The 16,202-nt window shown below is 61.6% G+C and overlaps 1 protein-coding gene across 8 annotated transcripts; it reads left to right on the top strand.

Annotated features, from left to right (window-relative positions):
* The first annotated feature begins 229 nt into the window (after window positions 1-229).
* On the top strand, window positions 230-16,149 carry EHBP1L1 (EH domain binding protein 1 like 1). Of its 8 annotated transcripts, none has more exons than XM_081239534.1 (20): window positions 232-751; window positions 3,147-3,204; window positions 3,422-3,517; window positions 3,877-3,930; window positions 4,010-4,188; window positions 4,267-4,406; window positions 4,936-5,004; window positions 5,092-5,254; window positions 5,422-6,166; window positions 7,175-7,357; window positions 7,816-7,973; window positions 8,067-8,115; window positions 8,551-9,201; window positions 13,547-13,592; window positions 13,713-13,768; window positions 13,865-13,988; window positions 14,277-14,376; window positions 15,234-15,307; window positions 15,391-15,505; window positions 15,626-16,149. In XM_081239534.1, exons 1-20 carry the CDS (start codon window positions 648-650, stop codon window positions 15,723-15,725), a joined length of 3,264 nt encoding a protein of 1,087 aa, XP_081095660.1. In that variant the 5' UTR covers window positions 232-647; the 3' UTR covers window positions 15,726-16,149. The 8 variants fall into 8 exon arrangements, with proteins under 8 accessions (XP_081095659.1, XP_081095660.1, XP_081095661.1 ...); XM_081239535.1 differs by having other exon boundaries at window positions 7,181-7,357; XM_081239536.1 differs by having other exon boundaries at window positions 233-751; window positions 5,422-5,686.
* The last annotated feature ends 53 nt before the right edge of the window (window positions 16,150-16,202 follow it).

A 16,202-nucleotide genomic window follows, 5' to 3' on the forward strand; every position in this document is an offset into this window, starting at 1 on the left:
GTTGAGGCCAGTTGGCTCTGGCTCAGCGCACTGTGATCCTTCACGTTTCTTCTCCTTTCTGGGTCTCTCTTTCCCCAGCCTGTGAAATGGGGCCACCAGTACGCACCTCCCAGGGCTGCGGTCAGGAAGGGAGGCGGCCGGGGCCACGCTCGCGAGGGCGGCACCAATTGCTGGTGGCTCCCTGCCCCGGCCCGCGCGCCCCCTACCCGGCCCGCGCCTCCACACCGCCTCGGCGCACAACAAGCGGGCGCTGCGGTTCAGGCGCCCCCCTCGCCCCTCGCTCTCCCTCCCGCGCGAGGCCCCGGAAGCCGGGCCGCCCCGCCCCCGCCCCGGCCCCCGCCCCCCGCCGGAGCCCCGCCCGCCTTCCGACGGGGGTGCAGCTCCAGGAAACGGCGCGCTTGCCGCTCAGCGCTCAAGCGACACGACGCGCCCCAGACGACCCCGCCGACGCAGCCAGACCACCCAGCGGGCCCCAGTGGCGGCGGCGGCAAGAGCGGCCCCGGGTCCCGCGCCTCGGACCCCTCCCCACGGACGGGGCGGGCGGCGCCGATAGGAGCCCGGAGGCCATGGGGACCTGGGCCAGGCTAGCGATCGCGGGCCAGCGGGAGCCCCGGGTCTGAGGAACGGGCGACGGAGGCGGCAGGGCCATGACCTCGGTGTGGAAGCGCTTGCAGCGCGTGGGCAAGCGGGCCGCCAAGTTCCAGTTTGTGGCCTGTTACCACGAGCTGGTGGTGGAGTGCACCAAGAAATGGTGAGTGGGAGGGAGGCCTGGGGGACTCCCCAGACTGGCTGGGACCCCATCCGGCCTTGGGGGCCTGAGAACCCTGCCCCCAGTCCAGTGACCAAAGAGGCCGCCTACCCCAGCTTAGGCCCTGGTGACCCAGGCACAGAGAAGTGCCATTGCAGCTTGTGACATCCCCAGAGTTGAGGGTGTGGGCAGCCTTTGGGGAGTGGAGGTCAGGACTTGCAGGCCTGAGAATCTGTCTGGGCCCACACTTGCCTCAACTGCACTCAGGGCTGGGGGAAGGGAAGCCTCCTGGTTTTGGCCAGAGGGATGGTTCAAGGTGGCATCAGAAAAGGGAGCAAGTTCTGCCGGTCTTCGGGTGGAGGGGCTGGGACAGCAAACACCATGGCCCTAGTCCACCCCTTCCTCCGCTGCCTATTTGTTGAACCAGAGGAACCACCCGCCCCTTCAGCCGGAGTGGGCGCTGGGAGGCTGGATCCGTCTCCACAATATCCTTAAAAGGGGAAACTGAGCACTGGGACGGATGAGGAGGGAGGCGGGGAGCAGCTTAAAAGGGCCTGAGGACTTAGGAGGTTGTGGGTCGTGGAGGAGAGAGCCTGGGGAGGGCAAGGTAGTGGGGTTGGGGGAGAGGTAAGGGGGTGCAGGACCCCCCAGCTCAGGCTGCCAAAGGACCCGGGGCATCTCATTCACATTCCCCCACCCGCAGCTGCCTGGGCCCCTGCGTCACACCCTAAATATACGTGCTTGCTAGTGTCAGCTTCCCTTGGCTGGATTAGGGCACAGCTGCGGGGGCCTCAGCCGCCAGGCGGGGCTAAATTTAGGCTCCCAAGTGAAAGCACAGGAAGGGGCCGGGGGTCCAAAGGGAGGGGAGTGAGCAGGAGGCCTGGGGCCCTTTGGGCAGCTGCCATATCCCTGATGTTGACTGGGCCAGCCAGAGGGTGGTTCACACCACTCCGCAAGGCCCAGAAAGGACGGGCTGGCTGGGCTAACACAGCACGGGGCTGGGACTTGAACTCTGGCCCCAGCATCCTGGGTGAAGACAGGGGGACGCCCGGCACGGTCCGGAGAGCTGGCTGAGGGTGTGGGCAGGGTCAACGTGTCTTGAGTCAGAGGCGGCGGGCAGGGCCTCCTGGGCTTTTTTGCCTGGAGCCCCAGCTAGGAAGCTGCCTCTGCCCAGGTCACAGCTCCCCAGGAGGGTGTGCCCAGCCTGAGTCAGGCTGCCTAGCCAGGCCCCGCCCTCCCTAGGCTCTCACTGTCTTCTTCCCCTTTCTGGGAAGTCCCCATGGCTGCCCTTAGCCATCGCCTGCAGTTTGGGGTCCAGGAGAGGCACTTGGCTCCAGGCTGGAGGGCTCTAGGCTCAGCTGTGTGCCCTTGCCTGGCCCCTAACCTCTCTGGGTCTCATCATCCTCAGGGGCTGACAGGAGAGCCAGTTATCCTGGCTCAGCCTCCAGAGGGGCAATGAGCTGGGTGAACCTGAGCGTCCTGGCAAGGGACAGGGTACAGGCAAGGAGGGGCTCTTATGTTGCCATCTGCCTGATGATCCTCCAACCATCCCCACCCTCCTGGGCAGCAGTTGACCCCTCCAACACAAAGGGGCCCCCTCCCTTCCAGGCCCAGCCACGTGTCTGGGACTCGGCCCCGAGCAGCTGACACTCTCCTCTCACTTTGTCTCTGTCTCCCCACATCTCTGCCTCTCCTCTGAGTCTGCCCTGGCATATGCTGTTTCGGCTTAGATGCCTCCTTCTAGAAGTCTTCCCTGGTGCCCCTTGCAGGAATCGGGGGCCCTGCAAAGCAAAGGGCTGGGCATGGAAGGTCCTGGGAGGGTATCGAATGACAAGCTGACCCTATGCCTCTCTGCCTACTTCCCAACCTCTGCCCTCCCCTCCCGACCTTACACCTACCTCCGTCCTGGGACCCTGGCACTTGCCATCCTCTCTGCCTGGAGCCTGCCTTCTCCAGACCCTCCTCACATGACCCATTCCCTGCCCCAGAGGGTCTTGCCTCTCCTTTGCTTGGCTCTGCCCCCAAATTGGGCTGGGGTAATAGTATGCACTCTACAAATATTTGTGAGTGAATGGACTTCTTTTACTCTGAGTCTGTCTCTCTGTGTCTTTGAGTCTGTGTTTCTTGCAGGGTACTTGTTGTGTGTCTGTCTGTCTCTGTGTGTGCCTGTCTCTCTGTATGACTTTCTTCATACTTCCTGCTGACCCACAGGCCTTTGCCCTCTGGCCCAGGCCTCACCCTGCCTCAGCAGCCCCACCCTGCTCCCTGTGGCCCCAGATAAGGGGCTGTCTGGGCCCTGTCCTGGGGGAGGGGGATGTGGGCAGAAGGGAGACTGGAGGAGATAGAACGGCCGGGTGGGCCTGACTGAGTAGCCCCCTCTCCCCGCTCCGCCTCCCAGGCAACCGGATAAGCTGGTGGTAGTGTGGACCCGGCGGAACCGACGCATCTGCTCCAAGGTGAGGGAGGATGTCAACTGGGGGTCCAGGTTGGGGGTGGCGCCAATTGGGGTGGGGTGGGGTAAGTGGGTCAGGGCTGATGGGTGAGTGGAGTCAGGTTCAGGTTCAGATCAGAATCCATAGAAGGGAGAGAAAGATGGGGTCAAGGTTGGAGATAAGGGCAAGGGGTGAGGGGGAGAGTTAGGATTGCGGGGAGGACTCAGACTGCTCATTGTAGGCCCACAGCTGGCAGCCGGGCATCCAGAACCCATACCGGGGCACCGTGGTGTGGATGGTACCTGAGAATGTGGACATCTCTGTGACCTTATACAGGGTGAGTCTCTAGCCCTCCTGCACAGATGGGAATGAGCTGGTGATAGCAACCCTGGGCAGCCACAGGAGGCCCCTGGTGCATTATCCATCCAAATAGAAAAGAACAGAGGGGTGAGACCAAGAATCATGTCAGGGGGCCTATTCAGTGTGAGTGGCCCAGGAGGTCTCCTTGGAGGAGGTAGCATTTAGCCGCCACACGAAGAGAGCTGGGATCAGGAGAAGCCGGGGAGCATACATGCCAGGAGGGCTCAACATGTGTGAAGGCCCCACACAATCACCTCCTGAGCCAGCACAGGCTCTTCTCCCTGCCCTGTCCCCACCGCAGCAGGCTCTGTACTCACCGGTGCCCCCTTTTCCCAGGACCCACACGTGGACCAGTATGAGGCCAAAGAGTGGACGTTTGTTATTGAGAATGTGAGTGGCTGGGACGGGCTGGAGCCTGGGGTCTCGGGGACTCTGGGGCAGCACTGATGCTCCTTCTTCCTGCCCCCAGGAGTCCAAGGGGCAGCGGAAGGTGCTGGCCACGGCTGAGGTGGACCTGGCCCGCCATGCAGGGCCTGTGCCTGCCCAAGCCTCACTGCGGCTGCGGCTGAAGCCCAAGTCAGTGAAGGTGGTGCAGGCCGAGCTGAGCCTCACTCTCTCTGGGGTGCTGCTGCGGGAGGGCCGTGCCACGTGAGTGTCCAACTGCCCTCCTGGGCCCTAGTCTATAACCTCTGACCGTAGCCCTCACCCCTGATCTCTGACCCCCAGGGATGATGACATGCAGAGTCTTGCGAGCCTCATGAGCATGAAGCCTAGTGACGTGGGCAACTTGGAAGACTTTGCTGAGAGTGACGAGGAGGCTAATGGTCCAGGGGGCCCGGAGGCGCGGGCTCGTGTCCTCCAGCCAGGTGGGCTCACAGCTGTGGATTGAGATCACCAAGACCTAGGGAGGGTGGAGGATGACCCGGACCAAAATCCACTTGCTGTGTTGGGGCAGGGCCAGCTTGTGCACGCCCAGTGGTCGGAGCGCACTATTGCCAGGTGGTCCCAACCTGCCCAGCAGCCCTGATTGTCCTGCAGAATGGGTTTCCAGTACCTCCCTGTGCCCCTGGCCCTCTCCTCACCCCTGAGTTCGTGCCTGCCCACGTACCTGCCCCGGGTCCTTTTTACGCTGGGCCAAAAGCGCAGAGAGGGGCTGCAGTCCAGGCTCGCCACCCCTCACTACCCAACCTCGTCCCCACCTTTTGCTTGTTAAGGCTTTTTTTTTCCATCTGTCCTCGTCGGTCCCATCTCTCTTTTCCTCTGCACCTGTGGGCCTGTCTCTTCTCGTAGGCTGGGGCGTTTCCCAGGTAGGCCCAGCATTCTAGTTGTGGGGAGGGGGTCAGACCTGCAGGGCCCTTCCCTGGGCTGACCCTGCCCCCAACGCCCCGCCCCCAGATACTTCTCGGGAGCTGAAGACACTCTGTGAGGAGGAGGAAGAGGGCCGATTTCGGCCCCAGCAGGCAGGTGAGGCCCAGGCTGGGGTTGGGACGGTGGAGACTGGACCTCCAGTCACAGGGCCCAGGCCTCAGCATCCCACTTCCTTCCCCCCAGCTGCCAGCCCTTCTAGTGCCGAGGATACCAGCCCAGCCCCTGTGAGTGCCCCTGTGCCCCCAGCCAGGGCTTGCCGGGGCCAGGGGTCAGAACCAGCTCCTGGAGCAGGGGGCCAGGTGGGGCCCAAGGCCCCAAGGCCCCCCGGAACCCCACCAGAGACAAGGTGAGCTTTGGAGTCAGCCCCAGCCCCCCCTCCCCTGTCTACTCTTAAGAAGTTGCACACCCCTTGCCAACCTGCCTTTCCAGGGTCCCAGCAATCTGAGGGGGTTGGGCGCTGAGAGCGGGGGGCCAAACGAGCCCCTGCAACACACCCTCCTGCTCTCTCCTCAGGTCCTCAAGACAGCCAGGCCAGGACGCGGCCCCCAGCCCGGCCCCTCGGCTCCGGAAAGGCTCTGACGCCCCCTGGCCCCCAGTCCCCCAAGGGGGAGATGAGGCCCCCAACGCCTCAGGGGCTCCCCCAGCAGGCGTGAATTCTGCTGTGGAGACCCAGGCCTGGGCAAGCCCTCAGAAAGGGACAGAGGCCCAGGGAACCGGGCTGGGCCCAGGCACTGGGGACAGAGATTCCAGCAACTCTTTGGAAGGGCAGAAACCCAAGGTTGAGGAGGGGGGCATTGGGGACAGGCCAGAGGCTAGTGGGGTGGACACTGAGCACGGGTCAGGAGTCAGAGAGGTGAACAGTAAGAGGTCAGAGGTCAGAGCTGGGGAGGCTGAAGAGAGTTTAGAAGTTGGTCAGGTGGATGCTGAGCAGAGGTCAAAGGTGAGACACGTGGACACTAAGGGACCAGAGGCTACAGGGGTGACATCTGAGGCAAGATTCAAGGGAACTCCTGAGGCTCCTCCAAGGGGCTCTCAGGGGAGGACAGGGGTCAGGACCAGGGAAGAGGCTCCCACCATCCTGAGCCCACCCCCAGCAGAGCCAGCAGGGCAATCCAGGCATCTCAGTGACCTCAAGGGGGCCAGGGCTGCTGAGGGCCAGGAGAGAGAGGGTGCAGAGGTGAGGGGTGGAGCCCCTGGTGTTGGGGGGACAGGCCTGGAGCAGGGCCCCTCTGCTGGAGCAGCAAGCGCCAGGCCCCAGGTGAGCCAGTACCAGGGGACCCCACCAGCAGCTGACCAGGGGGTGATGTCCAGGGATATGAGGGTCTGGGAAGTAGAAACTGGGGATTTGAGGGTCCTGGGAACAGAAGCTGCGGTGACAGAATCAGAGTTATTGGGGACCCAGGAGACAGAAGTGGGTGGGTCAGGGTTCCCCGAGATAGAGACTGAGACAGCAGAAGTGGAGATACTGGGGACCCAGGAGACAGACGCAGTGAGATCAGGGGTCCTGGAGTCAGAGGCTGCTGAGATGGCAGAGTCTGAGGAACTAGGGACCCAGAAAACAGAAGTGAGGGTTTTAGGGGCCCCAGGGGCAGAGGCCGGGATGGAAGAGTGTGAGGTACTGGGGACCCAGGAAACAGAGGCTGTGGGTACAGGAGTTCTGGGGACAAAGACTAGGATGTCAGAGATTGAGATACTACGGTTCCAGGAGATATCTGGGGGTTCACGGGTACTGAAGATAGAAGCTGAGATAACGGAATCTGAAATATTGGGGGCCCAGGAGACAGAGATGGGGTGTTCAGGGGTCTCAGAGACAAAATCTAAAATAACAGGGATGCAGGAGACAGAGGTAGGGGGTTCAGGGGCCCCAGGGACAGAGACTGAGACATTGGGGACCCAGGAGACAGAGGTGGAAGATTCACAGTTCTCAGGGCCAGAGGCTAGAATGGCAGAGGCTCAGGGTCTGGGGACTCAACAGACAGAAACTACAGTTTTAGAGGCTGAGAAGGCAAAGGCTCAGACTTCTGGGGTCCAGAAGGCAGAGACTGGACTCTGGGAGACCCTCAAATATGAGGCTTTAGGGGCCCCAGTCATAAAGCATGGAATTTTAGTGTCCCAGGGAGCAGAGGCAGAAACTACAGTTTTGAGGGGCCAGGAGGTGGAGGCTGGGATTTGGGGGGTTTCAGAGGCCATGCCTGGGGTTTGGGGGGCCGAGGAAGCAGAGACGGAGGTTTCAGGGGCTTCAGAGAACCAATCTGGTATTTTTGAGGCCCAGGAAGCAGAGGCTGGGGTCTCAGGAACCGAGAAGGGAAAAGAAGCTGAGGGAAACCTCCCAGAGGCCAGCCTGATTGAGGCGCAGGTGGCCAGTGGGGCAGGGGCTGGGCTGCCCAGGCCCTCGGGGGCCTCTTCCCCAGAGGAGCCTGAAGAGGACAGGAGGCTGCCGGGCAGCCAGGTAGGGATGGGGGCCGCCGAGGGCCCAGTCTGCTGCTTCCCACTAACCTGGGCTGAGCTAATGGCGGCTCTGCATGGACCCACCTGGCCAACTGGGGTGGGGTGGGACAGGGGCTCAGCTTCAAGGAGCCCCTCACCCCCTCCTCTCTCAGGGTGCCCTGGCTCCCCCGCCCTGTCTTCCCTGGGTTGCATGGAGCGGGACACCCCTAAAGCTGATTTTCTGGGCTGACCTTGAGGTGTGGCTGCTGGTGGCCTCTGATATTGCCTGGGGACCACTGACCTTTTAGGGGACCTTGGTAGATAACACTGGAGCTGGAAACCCTTTTGCCTGACCCTAAGGCCCTGGCCAGTGGTCCTTGGTGACTCCTGCAAACCCAGAGCTGGAGCTGTTTTGTGCCCAAGGGGCAGAGGGCACAAGTCCCACGTCCACATTCCCTAAGCCCATCCCTGTGTCCCCAGGCACCACCCGCCCCGGTCAGCTTCAGTCAGTCCCTGCTGGAGTGGTGCCAGGAAGTCACCACCGGCTACCGTGGCGTCTGCATCACCAACTTCACGACATCCTGGCGCAATGGCTTGGCCTTCTGTGCCATCCTGCACCGATTCTACCCGGACAAGATGTGAGCTGCCAGAGGGAGTGGAAATGAATGGGGGAGGCTGCCAGGAGGGGAGGGTGGTGTGAATCCAGCCTCTGATCAGCGCTCTCTCTGCAGCGACTTTGCCTCCCTGGACCCACTCAGCATCAAACAGAACAACAAGCAGGTGAGACTGGGGTGGGAGTGGTGCCTGGAGGGAAGGAGCATCCAGAGCCAGGCCTAAGCTAAGATTTGGGTTCCTTGTCTGTCTGTGTGTAGGAGAGGAATCTGTGGGCTTCATGGCCCCCGCTGTGGCTTTTGGAAGTTCTGCCACTTAGTTCCCTTTTGGTCTTGAAATTTTTCGTTTTCCTGAGATTAGCTTTGGTTTTTTTAAGCATATTTCCACCAGATGGTTTTTCCCAAAACCACCCCGTTTGGTGTGCAGTTGCTGGGTAACACAGGGGAGGGCCATGTTGCGAGATTTCCCCCAATAGGAAGGTGAAGGCGTTGTTGGCAAACCCAGGCGTGCCAGTCGCAGGGACCTCCTCATCGTTCCGGGGCGGGACGGCAGCGTCGCTTGCTGACCCGTCGCCGCTGACCCGAACGAACGCACCGTCCCTAGGCCTTTGATGGCTTCGCGGCCCTGGGCGTGTCGAGGCTTCTGGAGCCGGCGGACATGGTGCTGCTGTCGGTGCCCGACAAGCTCATCGTCATGACGTACCTGTGCCAGATCCGCGCCTTCTGCACGGGGCAGGAGCTGCAGCTGGTGCAGCTGGAGGGCGACGGCGGCGCCGGCACGTACCGCGTGGCCAGCGCCCAGTCGAGCCCGCCCGACGAACTGGACGCCGGCGGCCTGGCGCAGCGGCTGCGCGAGCACTGGGCCGAGGCGCCCCAGGAGCCCCAGGAGGCCGCGACCCGCGCGGACGGGACGGCCCCCGAGGCGGCCTCCAAGGACCGCGGGGCCGAGGCCGCCCAGGAGGCGCGCTCCGCGGAGGCCCCAGCCGACGGCCCTGGAGCCCGGGCGTCCGTGCCCCCGACAGAGGGGCTGGTGAACGGGATGGAGGCGCCGGGCGCCGCGGGCGGCGTGAGGCTGCGGCGGCCGTCGGTCAACGCGGAGGCCGGGCCCGTGCCCCCGCCCCGCGCGCACGGCTCCTTCTCCCACGTGCGCGACGCTGACCTGCTGAAGAAGAGGCGCTCGCGGCTGCGGAACAGCAGCTCCTTCTCCGGGGACGACCCGGACGCGGGAGCCGGGGGAGCTGCTGGAGCGGCGGCGGTGAGTGCCCTCCAGCGGCGCGGGGGTCGGGGGAGCAGGGGCGGGTCTTGAGGAGCCCCAAAGGCAGGGCTGACGCCCCAAAGGCAGGGCTGACGCGGGGCGGGGGGGCGGTGGGTCCAGGGCAGCCGGCCTCTGCAAGATGCGGGGAGGCGTCTGATTTGAGGCACCGGTGCTGTGGAAGTCCCTCTCGAGGAGGAGGTAGCCCCGCCAACTCCTCTCAGCGGGGGCGCCAGTGCCCAGGCCGGCGGCCCGGCGCCAATTTTTTTTTTTTTAATGAATTTATCTATTTATTTATTTTTGGCTGCGTTGGGTCTTTGTTGCTGCGCGTGGGAGCAGGGCGCGGGCTTCTCACTGCGGTGGCTTCTCTTGCTGCGGAGCACGGGCTTCAGTAGTTGTGGCTTGTGGGCTTAGTTGCTACGTGGCATGTGGGATCTTCCCGGACCTGGGCTCGAACCTGTGTGCCCTACGTTGGCAGGCGGATTCTTAACCACTGTGCCACCAGGGAAGTCCTGCCGCTGGCTTTTGCTGTCAGCCTTGGGATGCAGGCTAGTGCTCGGCAACCAGTTAGTGGAATCAAGCTGCAGCAGGAAGTTCCCAGAAGGTTCCGTGTAATCAGCGCTCTTTATGGACTGTAAAGTGGGTTGGGGCGTTTCTTTCCCTGCTGGTGGCGCGGGGTCTACCGGCAGCCACCACTTTCCTGTAAGCTGGGAACAGGGTTTCTATACTCAAGGGAGCTCTCCAGGGCCTTCCAACCCCAAGATACTCTGACTTGGATCCTTAACTCCAGACACTGGAAACCAGTTTCCTCTCTTCTCTGATAATGGAAAGTTGGAGATGGGAGACTCTGCTGGGTGCCCATGTTCCCCCATCCCTTGCAGGTCTCAGGTCAGCCTCCCAGGGTGTCTCATGGTCAATACACTGAAGAGGAGATGATGGTTCCAGAGAGGGCAGGGATTTGCTCAAGGACTCACAGCCACTGAAGTCCCGGCCATGGGCTTTCCAGCAGCACCGTCCTGGACAGCAGGGGCAGCTCTGTCAGGCTGCTTCAAGCCTTCAGCTGCCCAGGGATGACCCCTAAGTTCTAAGGAAAAGAGGGAATAAAGTGGGAGAGGCTTTTTGGAAGAAGCAGCCACTTGAGCCAGGCTGATAAGATGGGCAGCTTTTCCCAGGTGAAGAATCGGAGGGCTGGTTCTCAAGAGGTGGGACCTCACAAGTAAAACTGTGGCAGCAGGAAAGCTCAGGTCTCACTTAGGGAGCTGCCAGTCACCTCCCTTAAGGTCCGCAGGCGGTGATGAGGCTGTCCTGGAGAGCAGGACCCCTGAGTGCAGGGTCAGAGGTGCAGCATTGAGCCTATGAATGAGAAACAGGAAGGGCATCAGAGGCACCCATAGGAGCTGTGCTATCCTGGCCTGTGTTGGCCTCTGGCCAAAGCCACCTTAATGTGTCTCAGTGGCTTTTTATATCTTAAAACAGCAGGCTCCATCTTTCTGGGCCCAAGTCCCAGCGTCTGGTCCTTCCAAACCAGGCCCCCCACCAACCCTTGTCCCACAGGAGATATATGACCCATGGGGCTGGAGGGGATGCTTCCTCATTGGCCACTCCCATCCCCCATTCCCCATGCATACAGTAGGAGGAGGTAGGGCCTGCCCCTGGCTTTGCGAGCTCCCAGAGACCTGGATGGGATGAGGTCAGTCACCTTGAAGCTGGGGCAGGGCTGAAGCAATGCCATGAGGAGGGCAGGGTGCCTCTGGTGTGGCCCAGCAAGGCTTCCTGGAGGAGGGGCCACACATGAGGGTGTAGAAAGGGGAATTTGGGTCAGACATGAGGAAGCGTTGGAATTCCCATCAAGGCTGCCATGAGTAAGCTTAGTTGCTGCTGAGGTTGGGGTTTCTCCACTCTCCTGCATCCGCCTGCCCTATTGGTTGAGCACTTGCTTTATGCCTGGTCTGCCCCCTCAACCCCTCAGCAACTGCTCCTTCTAGGAAGGAACAGTTACCCCCTTTTGCAAGTGGGAATGTTGAGGCTCAGGGATATGAAAAGGTAAAGGGAGCTAATACTGGTGTGAACCCCGGTTCTGACACTGAACTCTAAAATGGCGCCCTCTACTGGGCCCAGCACTATGAACTGGCTGTGTGACCTTGGATGAGCCACTTAATCTCTCTGTGCTCTTTTCCTGAGGATGAGAAGTAAAGACATGAAAGTTTTTTGCAAAATGGCATTGAGGTACTCCTGCAGGGTGTTGTCAAAAGAGGGGAACTGTGAGGGACTTCCCTGGCGGTCCAGTGGTTAAGAATCTGCACTTCCACTGCAGGGGGCCCGGGTTCGATCCCTGATCAGGGAACTAAGATCCCACATACCGCACGGTGCAGCCAAAACAAACAAACAAGCAAACAACAAAAAAGAGGGGTACCCCAACCTGATTGTACTCTATTAAAAAAAATTTTTTTTTAAAAGGGGGGACTGTGTTTTTCCCCAGATGTCTTTCTGGAGCCCTGCAACCCCAAGGGGCTTGTATGTCCTTTACATACAAGGACACAGGCCCAGTGGGTGTGACTGGGCCAGAGGCAAACAGCAAATTGGTGGCCAAGCTTGGGAACAAACTTTTGGATTAGACAGCCCTAGGCCTGGGCCGGGCCCTGTTTGAGTGTCATTTCTGATCCTCTGTTTCCTCATCTGTAAAGTAGGGATGGTAACCTTCCCCGCCTCACAGTGTTCTTGGGAAAACGAAATGAGTCGATGCACGTACAGCACCCAACACACAAATAGATGCTTAATGCATATCAGCCATTACAGTTAACCGGTGCGCCCTGAGTGCATTCTCTGGACCCCAACCTGTCTGCAGGGGCTGCTGCTGCTTAGGGAGACAGGGGTAACCAACAGCTGTGACGGGAGAGGCCCTGGGGGCTAGGGTGGGAGTCGAGGAGGCTTCAGGAGGCCTGAAAGTTAGGGAGGGAGGAAGAAAGCCCTGTGAAGGGGCCCCTGGAGGGGGTGGGGCTGAGCTGGGTCAGGAAGGTCGAGTTGGCGTCCAGCTGCCCAAGACAGAGGCCGCTCCAGGCTGAGGAAACAATTTGGGGAAGCGAAAGTCCACCACTGGGGCCGGAGGGTGGCATCCGGGTGGGACTCGGGCAGTAGGAGTTGAGGCTGGAGCTGCCACCAGGCCGTGGCAACGAGGCTGGGGGCTGAGAGGGGGTGTGAAGAGTGACACCACTGGGGGTGAAGGTTTAGGGAGACCCTTCAGTTGTGGCTTGAGGGTGAAGTCAGCAGGCAGGGCATGTGGGGAGGCTGGTGAAGAGGCCGCCACCTACCCAGGCCAGAGAGGAGGGCCCCTGAGCAGGGGACGTCCAGGGCTGCCTCTCAGAGTTGCAGGGTGGGGGTGGCTCAACACTTTCTCCCCACCTGGTGACCTGGAAAGGTGGCCAGAGCAGGAGCCATCAAGGGGGCCTGGCTATCAGCTGAGCTGAAGCTTGGGGGCCCCCAGGGCTGATAGTGCCAGCAAGTTGCCAGGGGCGGGGCACATGAGGGGCCAGCGCTGCCCTTCCAGGCTGAAATTGGTAGGTGCAGCTGCCTGTTCTGTTCCAAGTGTTATTGGGCCAGCACAGCATTCTCTAGGGGTGGGGACTGAGAAGGTGGGAGGGTGCCCCGTTCGGCCAGGAGGTGGAGGTACTGGTGGCCACATCAGCTCAGCTCAGTGTCACTGTGTGGGGCCCTGGCCATGATGGAGACGCTATAGCACTAGGTGACAGAGTCTGAGGTGGCCTGAGGGAGCTTCATGGGGGAGGGGGCAGAAGGGGGAAGGAGAGGCCCCAGCTGGGCCCCTCACAGCCTTTCACCCCCGACTCACAAAAGCCCTGTGAGGGGGCTTCCCTGGTGGCGCAGTGGTTGAGGGTCCGCCTGCCGATGCAGGGGACGCGGGTTCGTGCCCAGGTCCGGGAAGATCCCACATGCCGCGGAGCGGCTGGGCCCGTGAGCCGTGGCCGCTGAGCCTGCGCGTCCGGAGCCTGTGCTCCGCAATGGGAGAGGCCACAGCAGTGAGAGGCCCGCGTACCACAAACAAAACAAAACAAAACAAAACACGCCCTGTGAGGCCCCAGGAACGAGGACTGCGAGGCTCAGCCAGTGGGAGGGGACTGGCCCAGGACCACAGGGCCAGGGGTGGTGAAGGCCTTTGCTCTAGGAGGCACTTCCCCAGAAGGGATGGGGGTGGAGTTCTGTGCATGCAGGACCTCGAAGCTGCAGGGCCTGGAACTGAGGTCCCCCCCTCCCCTGTGTGAGTGGGGCTCCGGCTGGCCCCAGGCCGGGCTGTTGGGGAGCCCGTCCAAGCCCTTACTGGCCTCCTCCTCCACAGGAAGTCGTGAGCCCTGACCCCAGCCCTGCCCCACAGCAGGCCCCTGGTGAGTAGTTTTGAAGGGGTGGCGACTCAGCTGAACTCAGGCTGCTCACAGATCCTGAGCTGGGGACCTTCTGGGGACAGGTGTCAGTTGGGGGTGCCTTAGCCTGATATCTCTCCACAGGTGGGACTCCCCCATCAGAGGAGCTACCCCCAAGCCCAGCGGAGGAGGCCGGGCTGGTAAGGAGGGCTAACGTGGGAGGAGTGATGGGTGGGCTTCCTAGGCAGGGCCTGGGCTCAGCCCACCCTGTCCCTTGCCCCCGCTTTCCACCCCAGCAACGGTTCCAGGACACAAGTCAGTATGTGTGCGCAGAGCTACAGGCCCTGGAGCAGGAACAGAGGCAGATAGATGGGCGGGCGGCCGAGGTGGAGACGCAGCTGAGGAGCCTCATGGAGTCAGGTGGGACGGGCATCTGGAGTCCACACCCCAGCACGTGCCACCACGGCTACCCCACCCTGCAGCTCTTTCTGACCCTGGGAGGAGTGGGAGGAGACAAGGCTGGGGTCATCGTCCCCATTTACAGCCGGGCACCCTGAGGCCCCCGGCCGGGAAGCAGCTTGCTGGAGGCGCACAGCTCAGGTTTCTGAGATGCCACAAGGGAGCAGACACCATCCCCCTGCCCCCAGCCTCCCTGCTGCTGACACAGGGGTCAGTGGCAGGCCTGGTGACTGCCCTGGCCCGATTCAGGTGCCAACAGGCTGCAGGAGGAGGTACTGATCCAGGAGTGGTTCACACTGGTCAACAAGAAGAACGCTCTCATCCGGAGGCAGGACCAGCTGCAGCTGCTGTGAGTGCGGGTCCTTCCCTGTCCAGGCCCCACCCCTGCCCACCCAGGGCTGGCAGAGCAGATGGGATCTTAACTACTTTAATTAGAACTGTTCACTGCTTTCTTCTTCCTCTGAATTTTTTTTTAAGAAATTGCTCAACCATCTTAATTTTTTCCCTAATTTCCTGTATAAAGTGTATACTTCTTAAATTGGTACTATTTTTATGAATGAGAAAATCGAGGCCCAAAGAAAAATGTGGCAGGTCAGTGCTGAGTGCCCCAGTTTGACCCTGTTCCTTTACAGGAAGGAACACTGAGCCTTAGAGACAGCTGAGCTGGGTTCCTGAGTGGGCTCAGAAGCAATTCTCCGGCTTCATGGCCTTTATAGTCCTGCATGGTGGAGGTGGTTTTGCCTCCCTTTTACATCTTGGGTCATTTTTCAGAATAATTTTAGTCTAATACTTGCTGTTTATGAATAATATCCATCTAAATAATCCTTCTGGGTTGTTTCTTATTTGTTAAAAAGGGGGTGGGATGAGGGGAGGAGACAATATAAACACCCAGCAGCTGGGGAACAGTTGAAACAAAAGAGGGACTTCCTTAGCAGTCCAGTGGTTAGGACTCTGTGCTTCCACTGCAGCGGGCCGGGCTGGGGTTTGATCCCTGTTGAGGGAACTAAGATCCCGCATGCCGCCCAAAAAACAAAAACAGAAGAGATGATTCCAAGCCGGGACTAGGGTATAGCTCTGACCTCGGTCCAGCCATCTATGGGAACTGGTGATGAGGGGGCGGGGGCGGGGGTGGGTGCCAGGGAGCGGTCCGAACCCTGGGCGCTCCCTGCCATTCCTCTCTCCCTGACCTGGCACCCCACCCCCCAGCATCGAAGAGCAGGACTTGGAGCGGAGGTTCGAGCTGCTGAGCCGGGAGCTACGGGCCATGTTGGCCATTGAAGGTGGGAGATGGGGCCCTGGAGGCCGGGGACCAGGACCGGGCAGGGGCTGGCGCCTCCTGACCCTCAGCCTCCTCTGCCCTCAGACTGGCTGAAAACGGCCGCGCAGCAGCACCGGGAGCAGCTCCTGTTGGAGGAGCTGGTGTCGCTGGTGAACCAGCGTGACGAGCTGGTCCGGAACCTGGACCAGAAGGAGCGGACGTGAGTGGGGCCGGGATGCGCTGGGGCCGGGGCTCTCGGAGGCGTGCTCGGTCTGGACCCCGGGGGCGGCCTGCCTGTGGGGCCCGACGCTGGGGCTGACTTGAACCCGTTCCCTCCCAGCGCCCTGGAGGAGGACGAGCGCCTGGAGCGCGGCCTGGAGCAGCGGCGCCGCAAGCTGAGCCGGCAGCTGAGCCGGCGCGAACGCTGTGTGCTGAGCTGAGGCCGCGAGGGCCCGGACGTCTTCGCCCCTCCCGGTCCGTCCAGACCAAAGCTTTTCTCCCCGTCGCGCCCGGTCGCCGCTTCGGGCCTGCGCTCCGGAGGACCGGACCCTCCCCGATGCCGCTCGTGGCCAGTAGGGGCCGTCGTCACCCTTTACCAGGAGGGGACGCGCGGCCCTTCAGGCCCCGACGGACAGGGGCGGCTGGGCGGCCGCGCCGCCCGGTCGTATTTATTAGTCCGTGTGAGTGTGTGTGCGTGTGTTCGTGGTGGGCTGGGGGGTCCCAGGCGCGCCCCCCCAGAACCCCTCCCCGAGGGCAGGACCCGGCCGGCCAGCACCGCGGGAGAGGGACGGCTCGTGAACTGCCGCGTCCCCGCCCTCCCCCTTCTTCCTGTTCCTCGGGAGCAATAAAGTTAGAAAAGGCCAAGCCAGTGCTCCGGGGCTTTCTCAGGATGACTGGGGCTTTCAATAGACGGAAGG

The sequence above is a fragment of the Mesoplodon bidens genome, assembly GCF_964165515.1.
Source record: "Mesoplodon bidens genome assembly, chromosome: 7".
Lineage (NCBI taxonomy): Eukaryota > Metazoa > Chordata > Mammalia > Artiodactyla > Ziphiidae > Mesoplodon > Mesoplodon bidens.